General features: G+C 47.4%; 2 protein-coding genes across 2 annotated transcripts; one reads left to right on the plus strand and one right to left on the minus strand.

Moving 5' to 3' along the window:
- The first annotated feature begins 1,892 nt into the window (after nt 1-1,892).
- Nucleotides 1,893-4,387, plus strand: LOC127101753 (uncharacterized). The gene is made up of 4 exons (XM_051039199.1): nt 1,893-1,899; nt 2,249-3,214; nt 3,291-4,226; nt 4,341-4,387. Exons 1-4 carry the CDS (start codon nt 1,893-1,895, stop codon nt 4,385-4,387), a joined length of 1,956 nt encoding a protein of 651 aa, XP_050895156.1.
- Nucleotides 4,388-6,494: 2,107 nt separating this feature from the next.
- On the minus strand, nt 6,495-10,408 carry LOC127101754 (uncharacterized). Its single transcript, XM_051039200.1, has 2 exons — nt 6,716-10,408; nt 6,495-6,605 (listed from the first exon to the last, which is right to left on the minus strand). Exons 1-2 carry the CDS (start codon nt 10,406-10,408, stop codon nt 6,495-6,497), a joined length of 3,804 nt encoding a protein of 1,267 aa, XP_050895157.1.
- Between the last annotated feature and the right edge of the window lie 4,712 nt (nt 10,409-15,120).

Raw genomic sequence — 15,120 nt, forward strand, 5'->3', positions numbered from 1 at the left:
TTGTGTGTGGTCTCTCTTGTCCCCTTCTTCTTCATCTCTTTCTTTCCTCAAGATCAAATGGATGGCTTGTGTCCATCTTGTTCATGATGTATGGATTGATACTTGATAAACTTTCATCATTTCAAATCTACCTCCTAATTGATCATGAATCATTTAAGGTACTTTGGATTAATGCATAAGTTTGTCCTAAGCACTATGAAGTATGGATTGATGTAATGGACCATCCTTCTAGTCTTTGTGCTTGATCATTTCTTTTTTTTCTTTTTGTGTGGCATGTTTTTAGGATAATGGTTTACATATCATTTCTCTAGCATGTATTAACACTAGCATTATTATTGACCGACCTTAGATAGCTGTGACTTCTATATAAGTCCAATTACGATTGCTTAACATAGTGCTAAATTTGTCCCGAAAGTAAGGAATTTTCACAAGTGAGATTGTAAGTCTCCTATTCCTCATGGTATTGTGTGAAAATATTGTTCCCTTTTCATTTGTAAGAGCTAGTGGCATACTTGTTGATTTTATCCAAGTTGGGGCCCTTCTCATGGTGATGTATGGGCTCATATTTTCATGCTTGTGGGTGAATTAGTTGAGTGTTCTCCAAAAAATGACCAAAACATATTTCATTTTTTATCACTACCATAATTTACTAACATCTTATTATATTACCTTTATTTTAATGTCATTTATTTTCTGTTTCTATTTCTTGTTATTTACTTTACGCTTTTATTTTAGCATCTTGATCTTACCTGATCAGGAGGGCCTTCCAAGGTCTTGGTGAATGGGCCAGAGAATGAAATGAGAGGGGGGTGTACCTGCAAGGTGCTCCAATGCTTAAGTCAGAAAAGGTACAGAATGAGGTTATCAGAGTGTGAGTTAGAATACCTGCCCCTTTGCCATGAAAGGGGTATTTATATTGAGCCCCCAGCGCTGGGCCAAGGCTCCTAATGGGCTGGATTAGCTAGGCCCAAGGAGGAGCTGCCAGGGGACGCGTAAGAAGCGTTAAGACCTAGACCAAGGTCTGCCCCCTGGTCCAACTGCCCCTATCCCTAAGGAGACAATATAGGGGAGTTGGGTGACGTGGTGAGTGAGATGCCGTTATGGCTCTGCCCGACACAACTTAGGTGTCCGCGACGTGGGTTGACGATGAGTGGATGGAGATCATATGAGGAGGACCCGCTCGTTGTCCGACACGTATTTAAGGGGCCGGGGAGACGTTCGTCGGGCGGACGGTCGTTCACCTGACGTGTCCTCGTGGTCGTTTGGACACGGTCGTTTGGACGTGGGCTTGGCGAGCATTGGGCCGTGCCGTGCCTAGTGTCATGGCCCAGTCCAGAACAGGAGCCCCCCAAGTCGAGTCTCTGAGCCAGAGAGATGACTTATGTTTCAACTAAGGGTTCCCCGAGGCGATGGGGAAGCTTCATCGTTAGACAGGTGAGGTCGTAACAGACCTGTTCATGACCGACCCTTTCTCCGGGAATGTCGGGGATGGAGGTGATCGGTTGGTCCGCACCTTCCTTGTGGTAAACGTGGGTATGACGCGGGGAGGTGGCGTCTTGGTGAGTCGAGGAGACGGATAGGTGCTCGGGTCGTTTCAGTTTCTTATCTTTGATAGACGTGTCTCAGAATTAGTGGGGTCGCTTCGTTTCGTGTGCAAAGACGGCGTAGGCAGGCTAGGCAATGATGACCTAGCGTGTTGGTCCACGTGCCAAGCCCTATAAAAAAGGGGTTGAGTAACTTCATTTCCACTTTTTTCGCTCACACGTTCACCGGAGTTCTCCACATTCTCCCTCGTTTGCTCGCTCTACCGTCTGGACCGCCGTCTCCGCCCGTCCTCCTATCTGAACCACCGTCTTCTGCTCGGGCACCACCGTACCCCTTTCAACTTAACTATGACAGGTATGATTTTCCACTGTGACCCACTGTTTTTCCTTGTTGTTTTCTGTCAAACGCGTGCTATTTTTGTAGAAATGTGGTTAGGTTTAACTTAGGAACAGTGTAGTGGACTGTAGGTGTATATTAGGTGGTAGAAAATAGGGTTGGGATCATACTGTACCGGGCATAAATTTCATATGCCGGGCAATACTTGCATAGGCTGTATGAAGTTTATGCCCGGTCTCCATAGAATGCGCGCGTCACCGAGTTGAGCACGGTTAGTGTCCGTCGCCGCTACGCCCTTTCACTTGACCTGCGGTGGAAGGGTGGATTTGATACGACGTCGAATTCACTCTTTCTGTCTGCGTTTCAGGTGCTACCGGGCGCTTACGACCGAGGAGGGAAGATTCTGGGTCCTCCACCGAAGACGCGACAATCGCTCGTCTCCCTGTCGGGGATGGGAGTGTCCGAGATGGTACCGAACACGCCTCCTCTTCCGGGCAGGTCGACTTCTCATGGGTTGCGGACGAGCCCTTGGAGGAGGAATCAGACTTCTGTGACGAGGCCGTCATTGCTTACGCTATGGTCGAGACCATAAGCCGGGAGGATCCACCGAACTGGTATTGCTGCGCCCCCAAGGAAGAAGACCGCATTTGCCATCATTTCCCGGGGAAGCAGTTCACCATGTATGAATTTGCTTTCCGTGAGGCGGGGATTAGACTGCCCTTCAACTCCTTCCAGATGTCGGTCTTCAAGTGGCTCCGGCTGGCGCCGTCCCAACTACATCCTAATGCTCTCGCATTTATGCGGGCATTCGAGTTAGTTTGCCAGTTCCTCGGCATTGGTTGCACCCGGGCTCTCTTCTTCCACGTTTTCCATCTCCAGAGGTCCGGTTCCCGTGGTCGCCACAGTTGGGTTTCTTTCAAGCAGCCCGTGCGTCTGTTCAAGACGTACGAGGATTCTGTTCGCCATTTCAAAAACCGGTGGTACGTGGTGATGCCGATTACCCGGGCTGCCCTTCACTCTCTATACTACTATCAGCGGACACCCAATGGGGAGGAGACGCTGATGTCGAAGATACCGCTGAGGTGGCAGCGTGATCATTTCGATCTCTCCACGGCGCATTACCGAGTCAAGTATGCGATGCTCGGCGAGGAGGATAGGCTCGCGTACAAGAAGCTGGTCGATTACGTGCAGAGCTTCAGCTTGGGGTTCTGGGCGAATCGACAGGGCGTGCCCTACCTGGATGAGGCCGGGGAACTAATCACCGAGGCGCGTTATATCAATACGAAGGCTCTGCTCGAGTGTGATACCGAGGAGGAAGCTCTGGCGTTATTGAGTAGGCAGACTTTGTTTAGCTTTTTATTTCTGTTTATGACTTCGCTCGCTAATGTTGGTGTGTAATTTATTTGCAGGTGCCATGCCCAATGCTCGTGATCGGGTGCTGAAGCTAGCGAATCAGGTCGGCGCTCCTGACCGGGTGCCCAAGAAGAAGAAGAAAACTGTGGCCCGTCCCTTGGAGACTGCTGGCGATGCCGGGGCTAGTCCCTCGCAGGCGGCGAGCGTGATTCCTTCCTCTCCTCCTCGATCTAACCCGATCAACATTCCTGATAGCAGTCCGTCGCCAGCGGCTTCTCCCCTCCATAAACGGAAGCGTCCGGCTGGGGCCCTTACCAGGTCGTCTCCAGGAAGTTCGCATGGACCGGGCAGCTATCTTCTACCTCCCTGCTATGTGGAACGGTCGTTCTTCAAGGCCGAGGAGTCGATTGCTGTGCCTGCGCCTGAGGCCAAGGCTATTCTGGACCAGGATGTTGCTGCCCGGAGGAAAGATCTGGCCAGGGATATTGCTGCTGTCATCCGGGTGATGGAGACGGCCATGGTTTTGACCGACACTTCGGTCTCCACCGCCTCGCTGGAGGATGCCCTTTTGCAGGTTCGGACGGAGAAGGAAAGACTATCTCAAGATCTGTCGGACTACAAAGAAGAGCATCAGCTGCAGGAAGGGCTGAGCCAGAAGCTGGAGGAGGTGGAAAAGGAGAGGGACCAGTTGAAGGCTGCTAAGGCGAGCTTGGAAGAGCAGGTGGTCGACCATCAGAAGCTGACCGAGGACAACGCTTGCCTACGGGCTCAGGTTGAGTCTCTCGAGGGAAAGGTCCGTCCTTTGGCAGATGAGACCGAGGAGGAACACGCCCTTGGTTCGCGCGGTGAGCTGCTAGGGCACATTCGGACTCTCAACCAAGATCTCGTGGCCTGCTTCAAAGAGGGTTTCGACAATGCTGTCGAGCAGCTCGGGCTTCTGAACCCTGAGTTGGTGACAGTAGGGTCGGCCTATAACTGCTGCGTCCGGGACGGTGAGATTATCTGCCCGTTTGAAGCGGAGGAGGAGCTGGGGGGAGAAGAAGAAGAAGAGGATGAAGAGGTGCTCCGAGCGGAGTCTTAGTTTATTTGTTTTTCTTTGATTTTAGTTATCATGGCCTGCGTGCCTTATGTATTTGGCCTTCGGGCGTTGTAATATGGCCTTCGGGCGTACTTGGCTTCGGCCGCTCTTATCGTTTTTAATGCATGAATATTTACGTTATCATTCATTGTGCTCGTTTGTGTTTGATACTTGTTTGTATGAATTCGTACTCTGCTCGACTTTGATAATCTCCTCGGTTTAGGGAACCGACGAAGTGTCGGGCTTTGTGCCCGTGGGTATCGAGGCCCGGGTCCGTTGTTCGAACCCTGGTCCCGAGGCTTGGGCCCTCCCATCGCGAGCTGGGTGCCCTGCCAGTCCTGGTACTTCGACGTTGAGTCTTGGTCAAGATCCCAACCGTCGGGGAGGGTTGTGTTTGTCATGTGACCCCGGATCGTTCCCGGGTCTCGTGGTTCCTCCCTGGGGTTTTGGGGACGAAGAGCGTGGTCGTACCTGCCACGTCTCCCCGTGGTGTATTTAGCTGTAATATTGTCTAAGTTTTTCTGCGTTCCATGGTCGAGCGAGTTGTTCTCCTTGTAGGTTTTCCAGGTAATAGGCCCCGTTGCTCGTTTTGTCGCGGACGCGGTAAGGGCCTTCCCAGTTGGCCGCCAGTTTGCCCTCTCTCGGGTTTTTCTGGTTTCTTCTGAGGACCAGGGTGCCGACCTGGAACTCTCTTTTTATGACTTTCGCGTCATGGCGTAGTGCTATTTTTTGTTTGAGGGTTGTTTCCCTGAGAGCTGCTTCGGAACGTATCTCCTCGACTAGGTCGAGCTCGGCTCTAAGGGTTTCATCGTTCATTTCCTCGTCTAGGGGCTCCTCCGTCCTCCTCGTTGGCGTCCGTATCTCCACCGGGATGACTGCCTCGGTGCCGTAAGTTAGTCGGAACGGGGTTTCCCCGGTGGTAGAATGTGGAGTCGTGCGGTAGGCCCATAGCACGCTATGTAGCTCCTCGACCCATGCCCTCTTTGCCTCACCGAGTCTGCGTTTGAGGCCACGTAAGATTACCCTATTGGCCGCCTCTGCTTGCCCGTTCGTCTGTGGATGCTCGACAGACGTGAAATGCTGTGTGGTGCCCAGGCTGGCGATGAAGTCCTGGAATCCTCCGTCCGTGAATTGTGTCCCGTTGTCTGTGACAAGTGCCGGGGGTATAGCGAACCGAGCGAGGATGTTGCGTTTGAAGAACCGGAGAATGTTCTGCGCGGTTATTTTAGCCAGTGCCTCCGCCTCGATCCATTTGGTGAAGTAATCCACCCCGACGATGAGGTATTTATTCTGATATGATCCGGTGACGAAGGGTCCGAGGATGTCCATGCCCCACCACGCGAAGGGCCATGGGGAAGACAGTGATTTGAGGTCGTTCGGGGGTGCGAGGTGCATGTCGGCATGTCGTTGGCATTTGTCACATCTTTTGACGTGCTCTTTCGAATCGTTTTGCATGGTCGGCCAGTAGTAGCCTGCTCGAAGGGCTTTTCGTGCGAGCGATCGTCCGCCGAGGTGTTGAGCGTTAATTCCCCGGTGTATCTCTCCAAGTATGTCGGGGACTTTCTCTTCCTCGACGCATTTGAGTAGTGGGATGGAGAATCCTCTCCGGTAGAGTTTGCCCTCGAGGAGTACGTACGAGCATGCGCGTCGTTTGACAGTGGTCGCCTCTTTCGGGTCAGCCGGGAGTTCGTCTCGTGTGAGGTAATTGTAGATGGGTGTCATCCAACAGTGGGCATCTCCAATAGCGTTGACCTCGAGTGGAGGCGGTAGTTTGTCGATGCTGGGCCGAGGGAGAATTTCTTGGATTACTGATTTATTCCCACCCTTTTTCCTCGTGCTGGCTAGTTTCGAGAGAACGTCTGCCCGTGTGTTGTGCTCGCGGGGTATGTGTTGAACTTCCCATTTTTCAAATCTATCAAGTTTTTCTTTGACGAGGGACAAGTACTCGAGGAGGTTGTCGTTCTTGGTTTGGTATTCTCCTCGCACTTGTGAGGCCACGAGCTGGGAGTCGGTGGATATTTTTACCTCTTTTGCTCCCAGGTCCTCGGCTAACCTCAGGCCTGCGAGGAAGGCTTCGTATTCGGCTTGGTTGTTTGATGTTGGGAACGCTAGCGCCAATGATACCTCTATCAGGATCCCTTCCTCATTTTCGAGGATGATCCCGGCCCCGCTGCCTGATGTGCTAGAGGCGCCATCGACGAAGATCGTCCATTTGTGGGCGCTTTCTGCTGGAGTCGGGCAGTGGGTCATCTCCGCGACGAAGTCGGCCAGTGCCTGAGCTTTCAAGGCTTTCCTACTTTCGTATTGTATGTCGAATTCGGAGAGTTCTAGTGACCACCTGAGCATCCTCCCGGCCATATCAGGGCGCCCGAGCAGCTGTTTGATTGGCTGGTCGGTCCTCACCTTTATCGTGTGTGCGAGGAAGTAATATCGTAGTCTCCTCGCTGTGTTGATGAGGGCCAGGGCGACCTTTTCGATTTGCTGATATCGGAGCTCGGGACCTTGGAGTGCTTTACTCGTAAAATAGATGGGCTTTTGTCCTTCGTCGGTTTCTCTTATTAGAACGGCGCTGACGGCCTCGGTCGCCACGGATAGGTATAAGTATAGGGTTTCCTTTTCTGATGGCCGTGATAAGACCGGGGGTTGGGACAGAACCTTCTTTAGATGGAGTAGCGCTTGCTCGCATTCATCGGTCCAGTCGAAGGTAGCCTCTTTGCGAAGGAGTCTGAAGAATGGCAATGCGTGCTGGGCGGACTTGGCGATGAAACGGGAGAGTGAGGCGAGCACTCCATTGAGTGACTGGATCGATTTTTTGGTTTTCGGGGTCGGAAATTCCGAGAATGCCCGGCATTTGTCGGGGTTGGCCTCGATCCCTCTTTCGGTGAGATAGAAACCGAGGAACTTGCCTGCCCGGACTCCGAACGTGCATTTTTCGGGGTTGAACCTCATTTTACACTGTCTCGCCTGCTCGAATACCTTCGCAAGGTGTCGAGCATGGGTTATCTCCTCATGTGATTTGACGATCATGTCGTCCATGTACACTTCGAGCATGTCCCCTATTTCGTCCTTGAAGACTTTGTTCATCATGCGTTGGTATGTAGCGCCAGCGTTCTTGAGTCCGAACGACATCACGTTGTAATAGTAATTGCCCGTTGGGGTCATGAACGCTGTGTGTTTCTTGTCTGCGGGCGACATAGGGATCTGGTTGTATCCACTATATGCGTCCATGAAGGACAAGAGTTTAAAACCTGCAGAGTTGTCAATGAGCAAGTCTATATTAGGGAGGGGGAAAGCATCTTTCGGGCAAGCCCTATTAAGATCAGTATAATCAACACACATACGCCATTTTCCATTATTTTTCTTAACGAGGACTACATTAGAGAGCCAGGTTGTGTACTGGGCTTCAGAAATAAAATTTGCCTCTAAGAGGTCTTTTACAGCCCGCTCGGCAGCCTCTGCCTTTTCGGGCGATTGCTTGCGTCTACGCTGTGCTATGGGCTTGGCTGCCCGGTCTAAAGCTAGCTTATGACACGCGATCTCGGGGTCCAGCCCGGGCATTTCTGCGGCATTCCACGCGAAGAGGTCGGAGTTCTCTTTGAGGCATGCTACTAGCTCTTCTCTTGTTTCCTCGGGTAGTCCCTTACCTATCTTCACCGTCCTTTCCGGATCGTCCCCAAGAGGAATGAGTTCGAACTCCCCGTCGGGGATTGGTCGGACCGGGTGTTCGAGAGAGCGTTCCTTGGGGAACCTCCCCTCTTCGGTCTCGTCCAGCCCGATGCGACAGTCGAGGTCGATGGCGTTGACTCCTCGGGCAGGATCCTCGGTCTTGAGTTTTTTGTTGTCGCAGTTGCTCTTCGTGCTGACTACGGCCTGTCCTTTTACTGCGGCGTCGTAGCATCGCCGGGCTGCTTCGATGTCACCATGGATGGTGACGACACGTCCCAATTTGGTGTAGTATTTCATCTTCAGGTGGACGGTGGATGGGACCGCGGTGAGTTCGGCCAGTGTCGGGCGTCCAAAGATGCAATTGTAGAGAGACGGACAGTCTACGACCAGGAATTGGATTTTGACTTCCCTGGCCGTTTCTTGTTCGCCGAAGGTGACGAGGAGCTCAACATATCCCCACGGTCTGGTTGTTGCTCCGTTGAATCCTTGGAGATCTGATCCGACGTAGGGGGCTAAGTTGGTCTTGTCTAGCTTCAGAGTCTTGAAGAGGTGGACGTACATGATATCCACTGAGCTGCCTTGGTCGACCAGGATGCGTCGTACGTCGAATTGGGCCATCTTTGCCCTTATCAATAGTGGGATGCCCGAGTTCGGGGATCCGCCCGGGAGTTCCTCCAGGAAGAAGGATATTGGGTTGGATTTTCCCCGGTATTTTGTCAATGTCGCTTTCTGCTCGGGGGCAGTCAGTAGGAGTTCGTCGAACTTACGTTTGACGGAGAGGGCCGCGGATTCCCCGTTAGTTCCTCCTCCTGATATCACCAGTGTGGCAGGGAAGTTTTCCCAGGGGCTGAGTGCAGTGATCTTGTCCTCGGGCAATGGTTCGGGGAGGAAGAAATCTTCCGGTCGTGACACGCAGAGGGCCACTTGATAGGGAGAGTTGTCAGGGGGTGTGTCTTCCCGGGGTCTCTTCTTCTCTGGCTCGTCGTGTCTGGGAGCTTCGTTCTTCCTCGTATACTGCTTCAGGTGCCCCTCTTGGATTAAAATTTCTATCGCATCCTTCAGGTGGACGCAGTCTTCGGTCACGTGCCCGTGACTTCTGTGGAACCGGCAGTACTTTGATTTGTCGGTGTGGGGCTTTGGTGCAGACGGTTTTGGGAACCTGACCCTGCCCTGCTTAAATTCAGAGTTGATACATTCTGCGAGGATGCGCTCCCGAGGAGCTGTCAGTAAGGTGTACTCGCTATATCTGCCCGCGGGGCCTCTTCCTTCCCGGAGCTCGCGAGGTCTTTCTTCTCTTCGTTTGTCTCCGTTGCGACGGGAAATGCTCGTGTCCTCGCGTTTTGAGTGCTCGGTTTCCCCAGCGTTACGTCCGCTGCGGGCATTGTGTGCCACCTGCTTTTCCTCGTATCTGATGTAGGCCTGGGCTTTATGCAGGAGCTCGTTTAAGGTGCGGGGAGGCTCGATCCCTACGGCTCTGCTAAGTTCACTGCCGGGCAAGAGACCTCTCTCGAGGAGATACTTCTTCATGTGCTCGGTGGTATCTACCTCGACAGCTTCCTGGTTGAATCGCTCGATGTATGAGCGCAGTGTTTCATTCTTCTTCTGCACTATGGCTTCAAGGGTCGCCTCAGTCTTGGGGTGACGACGGGAAGCTGTAAAGTGCCTGGTGAACATGGACCTCATGACTCTCCATGACGTAATGGACTCAGGGGCCAAGCTTTTGTACCAAGCCATGGCCCCTTTCCTGAGGGTCGTTGAGAACAGTCGGCATTTGAGGTGCCCGGTTATATCATTGCGGTAGTCGAGCATCGCGTTGACGTTGTCGACGTGATCGTCGGGATCTGTAGTCCCGTCGTACACAGCTAGATTTGGTGGTTTCTCCATGCCTTTGGGGAGCGGGGCTTCCATTATTGCCCGAGATAGGGGGCAATGCAAATCTTCCTCGTCGCTCCTTAAGGGAGACAGTTCGTTGTTGTCGGGGCTGTGTCCGCGCCTTGGTGATGTTCCCGCTCGACCACCGTCACGACGGGCGCGTGCCCTGCTGACGTGGGGTTCTGGAGAGCGACGTCCCCGCTTCTTCGTTGGCTCCGAACGTTGTTGTATCCTACTCACCGGCTGGGGCCGGGCTTCTTGTCGTTCGGCTTCGAGGGCCATGATTCGTTCGTGCTGCTGGTGGAGCATAGAACCGGCCTGATTGAGGGCATTCACCATGGCAATCATTACGGCGTCTCCTTCAACGGGAACGGGAATGGGATGAAATGTCTCTGCCCCTAAATTGTGGGCGTGAGAGGCATCCCCGTTGTTTTGGGGCTCTGGAGACGGGGTGGATGGATGACCGTCCCGAGCGCCCGTTTCATGGGATGGCGGGCCGTCGTCCATATTGTAGTTGTCGAGGGGACGGCTGTGATCGCTATGTTGTTCTCCGGCCATGTTGGAAGGACAGAAATAAATGAGCTTTTGATCCTCGTTTGATGAAGATGGGGATAGCTATTTCCCACAGACGGCGCCACTGATCTTACCTGATCAGGAGGGCCTTCCAAGGTCTTGGTGAATGGGCCAGAGAATGAAATGAGAGGGGGGTGTACCTGCAAGGTGCTCCAATGCTTAAGTCAGAAAAGGTACAGAATGAGGTTATCAGAGTGTGAGTTAGAATACCTGCCCCTTTGCCATGAAAGGGGTATTTATATTGAGCCCCCAGCGCTGGGCCAAGGCTCCTAATGGGCTGGATTAGCTAGGCCCAAGGAGGAGCTGCCAGGGGACGCGTAAGAAGCGTTAAGACCTAGACCAAGGTCTGCCCCCTGGTCCAACTGCCCCTATCCCTAAGGAGACAATATAGGGGAGTTGGGTGACGTGGTGAGTGAGATGCCGTTATGGCTCTGCCCGACACAACTTAGGTGTCCGCGACGTGGGTTGACGATGAGTGGATGGAGATCATATGAGGAGGACCCGCTCGTTGTCCGACACGTATTTAAGGGGCCGGGGAGACGTTCGTCGGGCGGACGGTCGTTCACCTGACGTGTCCTCGTGGTCGTTTGGACACGGTCGTTTGGACGTGGGCTTGGCGAGCATTGGGCCGTGCCGTGCCTAGTGTCATGGCCCAGTCCAGAACACATCTTATATCATATTATTTTGTGGCATATAATTTGTTCTTTGTCCATTGGGACTTTCATTTCCTTGTAAAAAATATTAATAAAGAAAAAACCCCTAAAAGTTTTGTTTCCCTTTATTCATGGACTTGAGGTTACTATCCTTAGCATTGTTATGGAGTTATGGACTTAGAGCTAGGACCTTGACCTTTGCTTTGGGAGATTGTGATTTGAGACCTTATGATTCATTTGATACATTTGACTTTGGACTTCTTTATGAAGACTTGGCTTGGTTATTTTGATTTCATCTGATGGATGATTATTCTTTGCTTATTTGGTTTCCTTGAGGCTTAATCCAAATGAGGGAATTCTTGCTTGACTTATGTAACAAAACTTGCTATATCTTGGTTAGATCTTTCCTCCCTAGATTTTACTTTATGCTCTAGGATAGTCTCTTCTTCTCATCTTTTTCTTTAATTTTCAAAATCTTCTCCCTCTTTTAAAAAATCTTCTTGATTTCAAACTTGAACTACTTTCTCAATAAACCTTGACTTTCGTCAAGTGATTTTCAAAACCTTTTCCTAATAAATGTTAATCCATCTTAAGCATATTCAGACCAATTTCAAAAGACTTAAAAATGCATAACTCATTCAAATCATTTTATGCCTTCCTTTATGCACTTTTCCTTTTAAAACTTTTCTCAAAGTTTAGACATGCGTCACTTCAATAATTGAAATATAAATCTCCTATCCCGTAGTATTGATGATAATTCTTCCCCATCTAAGAGACCTAGTTGCATACTTGTTGATCTTTATCCAAGTTGGAGCCCTTCTCTATGGTGATGCAAAGTTCTCATACTCGTGGGTGGCTAGTTGAGTATCCTCCTAAAAATGAAAAAATGTTTTTTCCTTAAAAATGAATCAAAACAAACATATTTGATATTTTTACCATGAACTACGAGGTTTTGATCCTCCATTTCACTTTGTTGGTACGTTGGCATGAGAATTCAAAAGTCTTGGAAAACACAAAATTAAGAAAAAAACATATTTCTTTCCCCATCTTTCCAATCTTTTCCAAACAAAACCTTTCTCAAATTAAAATGTACATTTTCAAATAGGTTTACATGGAGTACCATGGATGTTTAGGATGCTAATACCTTTCCTTTGCATAACTAACCCCTGGACCCTTATCTCTTTTTATTAGTTTTGTTTTAAAATATCTTTGGATTTTGTTCGTACTTTTTCCCTTTTCCTTTGGAAATAATAAAAGCACGGTGGCGACTCTTGCTTTATGAGTTAAGTTAATCAATAGCTTAATCTCAAATTTTTTACCGCTGCAACATTACTCTAACTGAAGGAGAAATTATAGAACTGATGAGGAAATGGAGAAAGAGTTTGGGAAATAGATTGGTTCAAGAGGGATGAAAGATCTGAAGAAAAATATTGACCATATAAGGAAGAAGATGAACATTGTAATAGTTATACTTATTTGTTTCTGGGTTTTCTTCCTTCTAGGTTTAGGATCATGTAATAGGGTTTGATGTAACTTATGTAATATGTTTTGATGTAATTGTTTTGTAAGGTATTATTTGTAACTTGTTTTGAATGAATCAAATGCTATTATATGTTGACATAATTGGTATTGTATAAATGGTTCATTTATGTTATGACATTGATGCATAATTGACACATTTAGGATAACTGAGTAATTGGTGCATCCATGTGCACATATGTTATGACATAAAATTGGTGCATAATTGGCACATTTAGGATGATTGAGTAATTGGTGCATAATTCAACATAGTTGTGCACAAAATAGAATAAAAGTAGATGAACACAAATGTGCACCAAATCATATAACAGTAGAACATATTGTGCATATCATAGAAGTTACAAAATCAGTACATGTTGATCCAAAATGTGCACCTAATATGCATTACAAATGTTATCTCTCTACCATTTAAAACAAACCACTCCCAAACTGCATCTTTAAATTCAGACAAAGAATTAAATTTCATACCTAATTTAAATTGGAAATCCTTGTTCAACAGCTCTGCTCTGAACTTCACATACTTAGGCTTAGATTTTTTTCATTGTCACTATCATCAGGGTCAGAGCTTTCCAAGTCTTCACTATCATAGTCCATATCTTAAATTTCAATATTATTGGTATTCCACTTTGAACTAGCTCCCAAAACACTTGCAGGAACAAGTATATTCACCTTTCTTGGGAATTTAATATCTTTTGTACCTTTGGAATCCATAACCTTGAATCTTAGAGACTTCCCATTAACCTCAACCCTATTACCGTCAATTGGTCTTTCCACTTCAACTTGAACAAATCCTTCCTCTTTTACAAGTAATTTCTTGTTCAATATCATCAAAGCTTATTCCTTCATCATCATCATCAGTGCTATCATCATCACTACATTCACTAAATTGATCAACATCAGGCTTCAACACCTTGCTTAACATGTCTTCAACATCATGTTCTACTCATATATGTCCATCAACACAATGTTCTATAGCTTGTACATCATTAATGAAGTGAGTAAACCCTTCATTAAGTCCTGATATATTTCTCCAAAGTCTAAATTCATCATAGCCCTAGTCTTTAACTAAGCTAACTGCCTAAAAAACCACTTACCAGAGTCTTGCCCTTCTATAAAAGTTTCATTCCCCCCTCTTTAAAACTTGTGCTTGTCGTGAACAAATTTTCCCCCATGGTGAAAAATCTCACTGAATAACCCCATTTCTGCAATTACAAATATGCCCACAAGTTAAAATACGATTAACAAGTTTAACATTCACAGTTTAAGAAAATGACAATGATTTACCTACACAGTAAAAATCTAAATTTTGAATACTAAAATTTAATGCAACATGCATTGGGACCACTGCAAATTCCATTAACTTATTACAATTGTACCTTTTTTGTTGCACTTCAGGACCCCTGCAAATTCCATTAACTTATTACAATCATACCTTTTTTTTCGCACTTAAGGACCTATGAAAATAAATAACACGTGAAATATATGAAATATGTTGTTCGTTGAATGCTTCAGTGTGTTTCAATGGTGGACAGGGAAGAACAAAGAAGACGAAAAAGACTGGATGGAATGTTAGGTTTTTTTTTTCGTAAACTAAGGAATCACTCTCTCTCTTTCTCTCTCTCTGTCCTCTAAATGTTTTATTGTAATATTAGGGACATTTATGTAATCTTACACACCATAATACACATGTGAAAATTAGTTTGAATGATAAAAAAAATAGTGTCACATCAACTTTTTTGATAAGTTGGCTTGACGAAGGTAAAAAGTGAGAGAATCTTCAAATGTTGAGGGAATTCATCAAACTTTTTTTACAAGAGTTTTTCGAAAATGGTCAATATTACAAGGGCAAAAGCTACTAACCCTATTATTAAATACTAAATCATTTTTTTTAAATAATCATGTATTAAATATCATGTACTAAATGTAGAATAAATATTTTTGAAACAAAAATGTAATAAAAAAGTTTAAAATATATTAGAATAAAATATATTTATCCTATTCAAACAAACTAAGGATGTAATATGTATATTTAAATGAGATGAAAATTTAAAGCAAGCAACTTGGCCCAATGGTAATGGGCTAGGCTTAATAGGAAGGGGATAATTTTTATTTAAAATAACCAAGTTTTTCAAATAAATTTCAAAAATAACCAATGTTTCAAAATATTTACCAAAAATAACGACTTTTAAAAAAAATGTAACAAAGGCGCTAGTTGCGTTGGCGCATCCAATGAAAATATTGTACATAGGTGACATTGGCATTGACACATGCATGTCCATGGCGCCACTAGAAGTGGCACATGCATGTCCTATGCGCCACATGTAATGGCGCATGCATAGTCCACTCAGTGGAGACGCCAATGTATGTGGCTGCTGCTCCTGCACTTCATCTATAAATACAACATCTCCCTCCCATAATTTTTCACACATCTTCTTACTATCTCCTTCCATTTTTCTTCATTCTCCTTCCATTTTTTTAAGATGTCCTCATATTCGTATATGTGTC

The sequence above is a fragment of the Lathyrus oleraceus genome, chromosome 7 (genome assembly GCF_024323335.1).
Source record: "Lathyrus oleraceus cultivar Zhongwan6 chromosome 7, CAAS_Psat_ZW6_1.0, whole genome shotgun sequence".
NCBI lineage: Eukaryota > Viridiplantae > Streptophyta > Magnoliopsida > Fabales > Fabaceae > Lathyrus > Lathyrus oleraceus.

Bases quoted from the DNA above. Each gene is read 5' to 3' on its own strand.
- LOC127101754 (XM_051039200.1), bottom strand. From the start codon at position 10,408: ATGGCCGGAGAACAACATAGCGATCACAGCCGTCCCCTCGACAACTAC. The intron at 6,606-6,715 runs GTGAGGACCGAC...ATACGAAAGTAG, and splicing joins TCCTCGCACACACGATAAAG to GAAAGCCTTGAAAGCTCAGG.
- LOC127101753 (XM_051039199.1), top strand. The intron at 3,215-3,290 runs GTAGGCAGACTT...ATTTATTTGCAG, and splicing joins GGAAGCTCTGGCGTTATTGA to GTGCCATGCCCAATGCTCGT. The intron at 4,227-4,340 runs GTGAGATTATCT...CTTTGATTTTAG, and splicing joins TAACTGCTGCGTCCGGGACG to TTATCATGGCCTGCGTGCCT.